Source organism: Anoplopoma fimbria, chromosome 20 (genome assembly GCF_027596085.1).
Source record: "Anoplopoma fimbria isolate UVic2021 breed Golden Eagle Sablefish chromosome 20, Afim_UVic_2022, whole genome shotgun sequence".
Taxonomy (NCBI): domain Eukaryota; kingdom Metazoa; phylum Chordata; class Actinopteri; order Perciformes; family Anoplopomatidae; genus Anoplopoma; species Anoplopoma fimbria.
In genome coordinates this window covers 23,683,098-23,695,888 of record NC_072468.1, presented here as the reverse complement: position 1 = coordinate 23,695,888, position 12,791 = coordinate 23,683,098, and the positions used below count along the sequence as shown (strand labels likewise).

The following is a 12,791-nucleotide window of genomic DNA, read 5'->3' as shown; positions in this document are numbered from 1 at the left end:
TGCTGTGTAAATATAGCTAACACCCAAGTAAAAATAAATCTGGAGCTTGACCAATACATTGACACACTGCTTTAGAGAAGTTTCTCTCAAATACCATCATAGCTGTCATTTAGTCTCTACTTTTTTGCTCACAAACTCTGACAAAAATGAGGCATTCGTTATCATATAGTGCAGATGTCCTTTTGTTTTTGTACATTTTCTCACCACCTGCTTCTGTTCATTACTTTAAAACAGTTGGAGTCAGTCAACTGTGAGAGGAGAGCGTTACAACAAGTAGAAATGTGCCTCAAACCCATTTCAAAGGTTATTGGATGGAAAGAAAAAATACACAAAGCATACATTTACATACATTTAAAGCATTTAGCTGATTCATTCAATACCACAGCTTGAATAAATAGACAACATTCACCAGAAGCGCTTTACTGATTCTTCTTGTGTAAATGATGTCCGTAATGCATTCACCACAGGTTATAACAGAAACATACCTGCAGCTCCAACCCTCTAATGTATTTTTTTAACCTTTGCCAGAAGTGAACCCACGTCGACAATGCAAACCTGGAGCAGTTTTTTTTGCGGCGGCAACCTATAACACCTCCGCTGGGATAAATGAGACCCATATATGATGGCTTACAAAAATAGCATGACATGATTTACTATTGATTTGCTCTCCTGGCTGGCTGATCTTCATTTTGTGACAACGTAGTGCGGAGAACTCAGAGGCATTGGCATCGATCAGGCGGTGCTCCCAAAAAATTACATTTTCGTATATGTGGCAGCAAGTCCTTTGTATTCCATACACCGACGTGTGTTGTTGTTTTATGAGTCAAATATATTGATCGACTGCTGTCTTCATGCCTTAAAATATCAGACATTTCTTTCAGATCACAGCAGCTATTTGTGTGACATATTAATGATGGAATAACAGTGAATTAAAGGTCAGCTTATCTTGCAGAGCTGTCTATTTCAATAATATAGATTGTGTTTGTTGGATATGGACTCGCATACCATGGCATATGATCAGTTATCTCTTGAGTATGTCACACTCATCTACTTTACCATCATAAATATAAACCTAGGATACTTGTAGGGCTGGATATTGTTTAAAAGATGACGATCCCAGTGCCAATACCAGTAGCCTTGGAGTTATATCAATACCAATAGAGTACTTCATTCGATAGCCATCATGTAAATGGAAGCTGTGTGTGTCCCACTGGCTAGCTAATTGCCACCACAATGCCCAACGATCAAAGATGCGGTTACCACTGACAAAGACAAACACGGGTTAGGGTAAGTGTAATGCCCACCCGCCGGTTCCCACCAGGTTAAAACTGTTAGCTCTGCCAGCACTGTTAGCTTATGGCTGCTGCTTCAGACATCTCCGTGTTCAGAGCCGTGTGCTGGCCACCACGGTTTTATGGGCTGTATCTCATGTTGCATTAAATTGATGACCGCTTGCATGATTAGCTGCATGGAAAACCATACAAGCAGTCTTTTTTTTCTGGGTGTTGGTGCACAAAGGATCAATTGCAGGTGTCGTTTGACTGGAGAGGTTTTGATATTGGTATCACTGGGTATCCCAGTTCGTCAAGCTATGACGCTTCACTAGGGTCGTAGTAAACGCCTAGTTAACGCTAATTTAAACACTTGCTTACGTCAAGGCAACAACTGAGGTTTAGGAAAAATGTCATGGTTGGGATTAAAATGAGCACGTTAACTAGATAAAAGGTCAATTATGTAACATAAGTATGTAAAAACATGTAAATTCAAAATAACTCAACAACACTTTGGGACACAAACACTGGTCTTCTTGGTTAAAGTCCTGTGTTTGTTTTATGCAGTTGTGTTTCGAGAAGAAATTAATATGTTTTGGTAGGGTTGGATGATATATATAAAACTCAATCATGAAATGTTTTTCCGTATTGATATATATCAAAAAATAAATTAAGTCACAGTATCTGGTGACCACAAATATTCACTTAAGCATAAGATCTCTTAGAACGAGATTCAAAACATGGAAAATGACCAGGAATTGGGGGAGCTGTGAACAGGAAATGTATTTTTTTAGATCTTTAATCTTTTTCAGATCTTTTTATAAATCTTTATGAACCCCACATTGGACAATGTTTAGAGCCAGTTTATAATCAGATAAAATTCTAAATTTTGCATATCTTCTCCTTGTGTTTTGTGTTAAATTTTGTTGTGGGGTCTTTTCTCTAAGAGCCTTTCTGCTTGTTGCATACAGACCTAATATCTGCTGTTTGAGGCTGTTAGTGCTTAAATTCTGTTCCCTGGAAACGTTTATGTTTTGTAAACTTATTTCCGTTGTGGTCTGTCCGTCTTGCAACAGTTTTTCATATTTTGTCATGTTTTCTAACTGCAGCATATTTCCTAAATGCTGCACAGACGTTGTGAAATTGGTGAAGATGTTTTCTTTTATTTGCCGTGCCCAGTCCTACTTTTTGCTCTTCTTCAAAAACTCTTTGAATGTGGTTCCATCAGTGTCTTTTACTCAACATGTTGTGCAAATAAACAGAATAACTGTCTTTTATACCAACTCTCACGTAATCCTACAAAACCCAGCAGTGAAATTTAACTATGGTCATAATCTTGCTTTTAAGACCACATTTCAAAGTCTGTAAAGAACACCTGTTGGTTGAACATTACATGAATAAAACATATTTGCCCCTCATTGATGAATGGAGCCATATGATTCAAAACAAATAATCTATTTCCTCTCTGCAGATGGCATTCCTGGAGCAGTGCCCCTACCGCTTTCCCTTGAGCTCAGACCGCCACTTCCCTTGGCATCCTTGACGACACTCACGACGCCAACGCCGGCACCTGTGGCCTCGCCGATAGTCCAGAGCACCATGGCAGCCACCGCCCCAGAGACTACCTCAGCAGCTGGAGGGGACTCGACTCTCGACTCACTCTCAGAACCAGACTTGGAGCCCGAGGTGGAACCGGAGGCGGAGGCGGAGGCGGAGGCGGAGGCGAAGGCGGAGGCGGAGACAGACGCGGAAACAGAGGAGGAGAAAGCTCGACGTCTTCTGTACTGCTCGCTGTGCAAAGTGGCGGTGAACTCTGCATCGCAACTGGAGGCTCACAACAGCGGTGAGAGACGTCTGAGAGACATTTTCTGCAGATTTTACCATCAGTTGACCATTTTTAATAATTATGAGGTATTTGTACAGAAGACAAAACACCTTGGCATCCGCATCATTTTAATTTCCAATGTTATCAGTCGATGGAATGTGCATCATCAGTGGTTATCACTACAATTCAAATACTTCAGATGGGCCAAACTGCATCTACCACGTTGCGAATTGAAACAAAACTACTTTGGTTTAGTTTTATGAAACGATTGCGGTTTGGGTTAAAATAAGTAGGCACGTTACATGAACAGTACGGTCAAATAAGTCAAAGTTGACTTCTAGTTTACATGGGACATAAACAGTGGTCTCCTGGGTGAAAGTCCTGTGTTTGTTTGACCAATCCATCACCAGCAACTGCCACTACATCGGGTGTGTTGCTCTGTATACTACATGTCCTGACTTCCTCCTTTGCTCCCGTCCAAATGACTAAGGCCACTAAAGGTCGACATCGTCTTCTTGTATTCGTATTGGTGATCAACCATGTGAATAGATTGTTAACGGCCTTTTTAATCTACTAGTAGCTGAAGCAGGGACCTTCCAACCCAAATCTATGAAGCTGATAACCTCTGATAACACCCATTCAATCGGCTGATAACAGAGGTCCCAAGGTCGAAATCGAACCCCCCGGCAGCGAAAGGAAGTCAAATAATCCATCAACAGGCACACGGCAGACACAAACACACTGACATCTTCTCCACATTCAAGCACAGCAGTCCACACAAGACCTGAAAGCTACAGACAGCAAGGCCATGAAAATGGTCCCATGTTACCCTTTTATTACCGGCAAGCTGAGCCATTGTTGTCAGCAATTCCTGATAAGTGGGTGGCTGAATTTCCTCCAGTGTCTCAGCATTATCCATTTGGCTGTTGGAACAGTGAAGGAATGGATGAAGGAAAAGTCTTCGAGTGCAGCGGTTGAGTCCAAAGGTGACAGTTTTGCAGAGACTTAGACTTATTTGTATATAATATATAGAAAATAAGCAGAGTGATATAACTCTACCAATCGTATAGTTCTATTCAAAAGTTTCTATATAATAGAGCCATTTCCATTCTCGGGTAGGGGACAAGGACAGCATCTTTGTAAAAAAAAAAAATCTATCAAAAAAGGTCAGGGTTAGGGTTAATTTCCAGAGGAGTATTAAGAAAAAGCCAGCCAACCCCAAATAATATGTTCAACTTTACCAAACTAAAAACAAAAAAGAAAAGCCTTTAATGCAGTAAAGTTTTGGCCTAGGTTGAAATATGAAAAATAACTGCGCTGTAGTTATGTAGTTATGCGCTGTTCCTTTTATTATCATTACCTAGAAAAGTATTTCCTGAAGAAAATGTGTGTGAATGCTGCCATCCGCTGCTGCTGCTGTTGTATCGGCAGGGAATCGAACTAGACATAAAAACCGGTGTGTGCACATGAAAGCCCGGTCACTTAAAGGCCGACCTAAACATCAATGCTAACAGTGCCCTGCAGGGACATCCAAAAAAGAGACATTTGCGGGAACCATGACATTTTGCGTGAACAAGTTTAACAGGGTTCTCCACTTTGATCTGAGTCGTTGCAGTGTAATTTACAAGTCGACCCTTTCACACTGACCTTCATATTTCCCCACCGTGAACCTCTGATTTCACTTTTCCCTTCAGGCAGCTTCTTTTAGGGTGAAGTTACTATTTACTGACAGCACTGCTTCCTGTTTGAACCTGCAGGTACGAAGCACAAGACGATGCTCGAGGCCAGGACCGGCGTGGGCTCCATCAAGTCTTTCCCCCGGCCGGGGGTCAAAAGCAAGCTGGCTACACCCGTCAAATCAACTACGGGCCTGCAGAACAAAACGTTTTACTGTGAGACGTGTGATGTGCATGTCAACTCAGAGACTCAGCTAAAACAGGTGAGAGGGACTGAACTTCAACTTTCATGCAGACTGAAGCTTTAATAAATACATTTTAATTGTTATTTTATTGTTTACACCTTCCATCATAAAAATTGTAATGATTGACAGGAGGATAAAAGTGGAATTTTTATATAAAAAAACAAAACAAAATAAAAAGAAAGACAAATATACGTAGAATGTCGATGTTTCTGAACCAAAAAATATGTTTCAAATCTGCGTTTTATAACAGCCTTTTATCACTCTTGCAGAATCGCACAATGGAACACGATTAACATTGTGAAATGATTTTAGGAAACAAAACTTCTTGGTTAGGATTTAAAAAAAGGTCACGGTTTGAAAAAGGTTAAAGTATTTAACCTAACAATAATACGTAAGAAAATAACGTACAAGCTGTGATGTAACAACGTAAAGTTACAACAAAACTTAACAATGAAACGTCACAATGTAACATAACAACTTAACGTAACAGGATAAGTAGCATAAAAACATAGCAACCACCTTTAGTGGTTAAGTCCACATTGACTTTTGGTTTCACAGAAAACGAACAGCAGTCTCCTGAGTTAAAGTCTGTTTGACCCAATCTGGCTTTAGTGGAATTTCTTGCTTGTTATACTCATTTTAATACCACGTAACTTTTGATAATGGTCGCTGGGTCGCTTATATGATGTCGCTTGATGAACTACGTCTCTTGCTCAGAACAAATAAAACTATTTCATCCTTCAACATACTCGTGGTTTGCAGAAACATACTTTGCCAACATGTTTTTCCTGGCAACTGGGCTGCAGGGACAATAACATATTTCTCTCGCTTAGTTTTTTCACTGCATAGCCTCAATATGTCATCAAGCACCCAGCTTACTGCGTGCATGTGTCTGAATGTTTCAAGTCCTCTGCTGTTCATCTGTGAAAAAGACTCGCTTGACTTCAGTGTCAGTTTTAACTTATTTATTGGATTTAAGATGAAAATATTTTGGATACAAAGATGCATCGACCACTAGTAATGATTTGTCCTTCTCCTCCTGCTGCTCTGCTGTCACAGCAAAGCGTTTCCTGTCTGAAGTCTCTTGGTGAAGCATACACAAGGCCAAGAAAATTGGGTTTCTGCTGCAGAAGTGAAGCTAACCAAGTTTCTGATAATCCCCCTCCTCACACAAAGCAAAGGGTTTCAAGTTGATATGATGTTAAGGAAATCAGCCTAGAGATCTGACAATAATCTGATGTCTGTGATATTTTACTCAGTGTCAGGAATGTGTCTCTTAGTGCTTTAGGGCACCCCACAAATCGTCTTTTCTTGTAGCAGCTGATCATTCTGTCATGGGGGGGAATTTCATCCACCATTCTTGAAACCCACTTGCTTTTGTCTGAGCCAACCTTGAGATTTCGCCACGGAAAGAGATAGACTTTTGTATGAATATTTCATGCAGTAGCTTTTAGTGAGTACTTCTAAAACAGCAGTGATTCTCTGTGAAAAGGATCCAGCGTGGCAAATTTCAGTTACAGCTTTAAACCAGAGAAGAAGTGTGATTGTTCAATCCACTGCAAGGACTCGAGAAATTTCGACAGTCAGAATTCTGCTTTTTGTTGTCAACGTGTACCCGCATTGAATTATTTATTGGCGTGAGGTTACAGAGGATTTCTGTGTGTTTCATTTCAGTTATCCTGTATTTTCTTTTGTTTATTCAGATCCACTGGTCTCTGGTCTTCAGAAAAGCTTTCATATCACTTCTCATTCTCAACAGTTTTTAATCAATTGGCGAATTCTTCTGCATTGTTCAGCACCATGGCTGTCTCCAGTCGCGATAAAGCTATAATACTGTCCACCTTGAGAGAGGATGTGTATTTTAGTGCTGCCCTCTCCTTCTCTGTTGGTCAGGTTCCCACCTCAACGCATGATAAGCTATCTACCCTGAAATGGCTTCCAGCCTGAGGCCGAGGTAACAGGCAATAAAAAGATAATGACGATTTTCACACTTTTTCTATGAAATATCCAGAGAAAGTTGCAGTATCTAAAAAAGCACTTTGTCAGCAGATTGCCATGAAACTGGTTAAAGTTTCCTGTTGACCAGCGAATTTGTCTGAAAAGCTAACTTGAAATCTGATGATTGGATTGCTGCAGATTTTCATGACGCCCTGATGATGCACACAGCTTTTTTCTGTCCTGGCCCCTCAGTGGTGGAATGAACTCCCCACTGACGTCAGGACAGCAGAGTCACTGCCCATCTTTAGACGCAGGCTGAAAACTCACTTCTTCATGAAGTACTACCCGGAGCCTTCCTCGTAGCACTTAATGCATTCGTATTAGTTGTTGCACTCACTGTATTCGTATCAGTTCGCTGCACTTATTGAATTCGTATTCGTTTACTGCACTTATCCTATTCGTATTAGTTTGTAGCACTTATTATATTCGTATTAGTCTGTTGCAATTATTGTTTTCGTAGTAATTTGCCTCTGCACTATACTTTTGCTCTGGTTTATGCTCTTAGATGCTTGTTTAAGAAAGGAGATGCACTTATGACTTCTGGTGACTAGTAGTTCTCTTGAATACCTATGTTGAATACACTTCCTGTAAGTCGCTTTGGATAAAAGCGTCTGCTAAATGACTGTAATGTAATGCAATGTAATGATGGATCTAATAGTTTTTGTAACCCCTCCTGATCTTTCCTCTAACACCAATATCTGGCCACTTGCACAAAAGAAGTATCAAAAGATGCTTCCCACAGGACTTTGGGTATGAAAAGCGCAATATAAAATAAAGATATTATTATTATTATTATTATTATACTTCCTGTAAGTCGCTTTGGATAAAAGCGTCTGCTAAATGACTGTAATGTAATGCAATGTAATGATGGATCTAATAGTTTTAACATGAACCATTGATCAGGGATACTTAACTTGCTTTAAAATGTTTCATTTTCAAATTAACTAACTTTAATTAACTTTACTTATTAGCTAAATTAACTTGGCACAAGGTTGGCCACTAGTTTTTAGCACTTGAGGACATTTGAGGATCCTCTGGTATATCAGTCTATTCTGATGCTTTCCATGCATGTATTTGGGTGTTTGGGGTTCAGTCTCATGAAGCGATATTTTAAAAAACAACTTGATGGAATTTCTGATTAAGAACAAACATCCATTTTGACTAAAGGAGGAATATATAAGATGTTGGTGGTCAAAGGTCACTGTAACCTCACAAAAGACGTTTTGGCCATAACTCAGAAATTCGTCTGCTAATTATGACAATTTCCCAACAAATGATGAAGTGATGGACAGACATGGATGTCATTTGCAATTTGACTGGTTTTCAAAGGCAAATTTGGTAAATCTAGTTTCTATTCTGTTTCTGGCACCTTATTAACATTAAAAGTACAAAATAATCCCATTTTGAATCAATTCATTTTCATTGTAAATTAGAAAATGGTCGGCGGGCCACCTGGCACAGTACGTTGAGTATCACTTTTATTAGCCACATCCTGTATTTTGAAAGGGTGGCAGGAGTGAGCAACTCTGTTGCCATGGCTACATCCAATCCGTCTAACAAACTGTACACTACAGGTTGCTGCCATCCACATAATGTAATCTCACAACGTAGCCAAAAAGAGAAGGTTGAATCCTAAATGAAAGGAAGTGTAGCTATGTGTTTTGATGAATACAGGAATTATTATGTCACTCCATGACCGTTTTTGCTGATTGATCTGCTTCCTCACTGATGGTGAAGTTGTTTTCCTTTCACTCATTTTGGTTTCTTTGGTTGCAAACCAGAGGGCTGTGGCTATTTAAAAAAAAGAAAGTTCGGCAATCATAATTCGGGGTCGTGGATGTTCACAAGAGCCGGCATCCGGACTGCTTCTCCTTGGCGCTGGTCGTGTATACATTGGAAACAATTGACGCAAAAGCTTGATTTCTTAATTAACCATTTCTTCCTTCCTTATTTTTTCTGCCTTGACTTTCCTGGCTGTCTTTTGAAACCTTTGGCCTCACAAACAGCAAACTGTATTGGTTCATAAGTATTAGGTAGATAACAATTTTCATTCAAGCTAATGTTGATTTTAGCCATGTATAAAATATAACATATACACAGAAATGAAAAATGATTAATCTTTTCTAATCTGTTTTTACATTAGTTTTGCATTATTTGAATGCTACAAACCACAGCAGAATGACACGCTGAAACCATATTGTGACTCAAGACCTGTCTGCCTCATTTGAAACTCGTTTCCTGTCTCCTTTTCAGCATATCAGCAGTCGGCGTCATAAAGACCGAGCAGCAGGTAAACCAGCCAAACCTAAATACAGCCCCTACAGCAAACCGCAGAAGGGCCAGACCAAGCAGCCGGTGAGTCATCGCACGTCTCAAGTCATCTTATCAGCAACAAAAGTCCTTGTGTCGACACAACAATCACAGTGACTGCAAGTTCTGATAGACGTATCAAGACATGAGCTGTTATTGTCTCATAATTGAGACTGTGTTCGTTGTTATTCTCCTGTTGCAGTGATATAAAAAGAAAAAGTATGTGCCAAGCCCGATTAAGTATAATTCTGTCTTGCTTACAAAACTGCATGCAGAAATTTAGCAGTTTATTGTTTCTGTTTTATCAGCAAAAAAAGACCCTCCACACGTCTTCTTTAGTGTCTTCAATCCGCTTGACAGCATCTAATTCAATGAAATGTCAGCTTTCATAACCGCATCGCCGGTTACCTGGCTTTTATTAAAGATCACTGGCAGGGAACAGCGGGATTTCATTTGATATTTTATTGACAAAAACGCCAAGTATCAAGGCTCCTCCGAGCCAACGCACTGGAGGCGGAATGCGGACTGGCGTCGAAAAAACTATTTATAAGTAATTGTAAATGTCGGTTTTAACTTATTTGGAGTGGCTCAGGGTGTGGTCTTCTGCATCGCGGCACAATTAGTGTCAGGCAAGTTTACAAACCGCAGAATACGAGAAGTGAACTGAAAAGGAACTTTTTCGAATACTTTCCCTCACAGCGATTATTTAACTTACCTCGCTGTCCTCTGTGGCGAAACCCCCTCGGCATTCTTTGCGCTCCAGGCGAGTTGTTTTTTTTTGAGTGCCACATGACGCAGGATCGGCAGGACGCATGGAGGAGCCATGTGGATTCAATGTGGGGAAGATATAAAAGGAGAGTCTGAGTTTCCATCCAACAGCTCTCGGAAGACGGCATTAATCACACCCACTGTTTTGCCGAGACAAAGCGCGGGGGTTACCAGTGTGGGGGAAATGACTTTTTCTGAAACCCATCATTGACTGAGTTAACGGAGAGGAGCTTCTTTGATGAGCGGAGAGTAAAGAATGCCTCCCGTAGGGGTTACGATGCCTGAGTCAGTGATTGATAACCCATGACAACGGCTGCCGTCCCGGTGCTGTGAGACCGTAGATTTTCCATTACTGATACAGAAGATTAGGCCAGATAACTTTGGTGACCTTTTCATCCTATTAGGTTGTTTTTGGAGGTTGGGCCAGTCTGTCGTTTCTTTTATTTGCTCTTTTTTTTATTCTCCCTCAATAAAAAACGACATACCTCCAAACTCACTCTTGATGCAATTCTTCAATTTCTAACATCCAGAAAAAAAGGACTTTGACTTTAGAATAATTACATCACCACTGCAAACACACATTAAAGAGGTCTGGATTTAGCTTCTTTTTTTCCCCTAAATGACTCTTATCTAAATTGCAGGTACATTGTTAAGTGATTGAACACTTATATATAATATAAAGGAGTTAACATGTCTGATGCTGATTTCTATGTGAGCTCTGGTTTCTCACAAATCCGCTGCAACACTTTCAGCAATCAGCGGCTGATTTCTGGCACCTGTTTGATCCGCTGACCCCCCCCCCCAACTCTCTCTGCACCGGCTCAGCCTCTGTGTCCTCACTTTTCTGTTTATTCATGTGACTAATGTTTGAGAGGGACACCACCATGTTGTGTTCTGTTGATCCAGGATTGTAAAAGCGAACAGTCTGGATAAATCATGACAACAAAACAGATAAACTGCAATGATTAACAAAGAGCAGACTAAAATAAAAGTGTTTTTTTTGGGTGTTTTTCCTTAGTGTTGCTTTAATCTGAGGCAACACTATTATTTGTGATATTGGGCTATACAAATGAAAATTTAATTGAAAAATGAAATTGATTGAAATTGTGGTAGGAAAAAATAAAAAGGGCAATCCCAGAGCTCAACGTGATGTCTTCACATTGCATGTTTTCATATTAAATTTACATTTAAAGCATTTTAAGTTTTGACTAACAAGATATTTTATCGATTAACTTTTATGTTAATATCATTAACTGGCTAATTATGGCTTGGTATCAAATGTCCTGTCAGATTTTTTAGGATCAAATAGTTCCCGATCTGGCTTTTTATTTAGTTCTTAACTATAACACCTTGTGTTTAGAAGACATTAAATATGATCAGATGTTGACCTAATTTTGATAAATGAAAAAAGGGCTTTGTTTATATTTCACAAAGTGAGGAATAAAGAAGGTAGCTGTAGTGTTGAAAGTATCACAAAGGTATTTCTAGCCCAGGTAAAAATATCATTTTTATTTGTGGAAATATTTTTATGCTAATTTCTGGTCTTTTTCATGATGTGTTCACACTATTTTGTCCAAACTGTTTACATACAGACTGAACTGACTGTATTTTGTCTTCCTCCACCAGATAAAGCTGACCCTGGGTAAAGATCGCCAGTGTCCGTCTCTCACCACGCAGATCATACCCGCTCACCTGGCGGCAATGGCAGCAGCCGCCGCCGCCGCCCTCGGCAACGCGTTCACGCACCGCACCAACCTCGCCAACAACCTCGCCAACAACCTCGCCAACAACCTCGCCAACAACCACGGCCCCCCTGCCCTCTTCCAGACACAGACCCTCCCCGCTGCACTGCTCCGCCCGGCCCCCGGGCCTGTCAGGACCTCCCACCCACAAGTCCTATTTGCCCCTTATTGACCTGTTTGACCCGAGGGGCGGTTCTGCGCCGCCTCCCGTCAAGGACCAAACCATGTGCTTCACCCAGAACCAGGCCAAGGAGTCGTGTCTGCATCTGCACTCCGTCTATGCATCCGGGGAACACCTTCTCACCTCTCCTCACATGGATTATCCCACATTTAAAATTGAACTGCAGCCTCCCATGATGGATTTATTTCTCTAATCCCACTGAAAACTACAATATACGTGCTTTCTGTGCCATCCTGCAGCCCACAGCTCAGACCCCCGGACCTGGACCTATATTGAACCGCAATAATATATAAGACTAACCCCCGTGAACTATGCAGTGTCATTATTTCATGATGCGAGGCACAGTTTGAGCTAAACCACAGTAGGGATGTGCTTTTTGTAAAGATACAGCGTGGCACTAAGATCATTGCTTTACTGGAGGATTACTGTTGCTCGTGATTTAAAAGGCTGTTACTGATCTAAAGAGCGAGCAAGGCCCTCCTCTGATCCTGTATGCACTTTAAGCCCCTCCTCTGTTGATGTCGACATTAGCTGGCTAGACTGTGTTAGATTGTTAGAGTACGTGTCGTGACGTGTGTTTTTGTATCCGTCCTTGCAAATCTGTATGTGTGTGCAAGCGCGTGCTTCTGCATGTGTGCTTGATTGTGTGTATTTGGATATGTGCGTGTGTAGGTGTGTGTGTGTGTATGTGTGTGGGTGTGTGTGTGAGCTTCCCATCCACCGTAGGCCATGCTAGTTGATACCCAGCACACATCGTCACTGACCATGTCTCGGG

At 40.8% G+C, this 12,791-nt stretch overlaps 1 protein-coding gene across 1 annotated transcript in view; it reads left to right on the top strand.

Annotated features, from left to right (window-relative positions):
- Positions 1-12,326, top strand: part of znf385d (zinc finger protein 385D) — a 72,305-nt gene extending 59,979 nt beyond the window's left edge. Inside the window, exons 5-9 of the mRNA XM_054621973.1 lie at positions 2,743-2,969; positions 3,006-3,114; positions 4,854-5,035; positions 9,269-9,370; positions 11,720-12,326. Coding sequence (XP_054477948.1) covers positions 2,743-2,969; positions 3,006-3,114; positions 4,854-5,035; positions 9,269-9,370; positions 11,720-12,007 — 908 coding nt within the window. The 3' untranslated portion in view covers positions 12,008-12,326. The remainder of the gene's footprint in view (positions 1-2,742; positions 2,970-3,005; positions 3,115-4,853; positions 5,036-9,268; positions 9,371-11,719) is intronic.
- Positions 12,327-12,791: the final 465 nt, after the last annotated feature.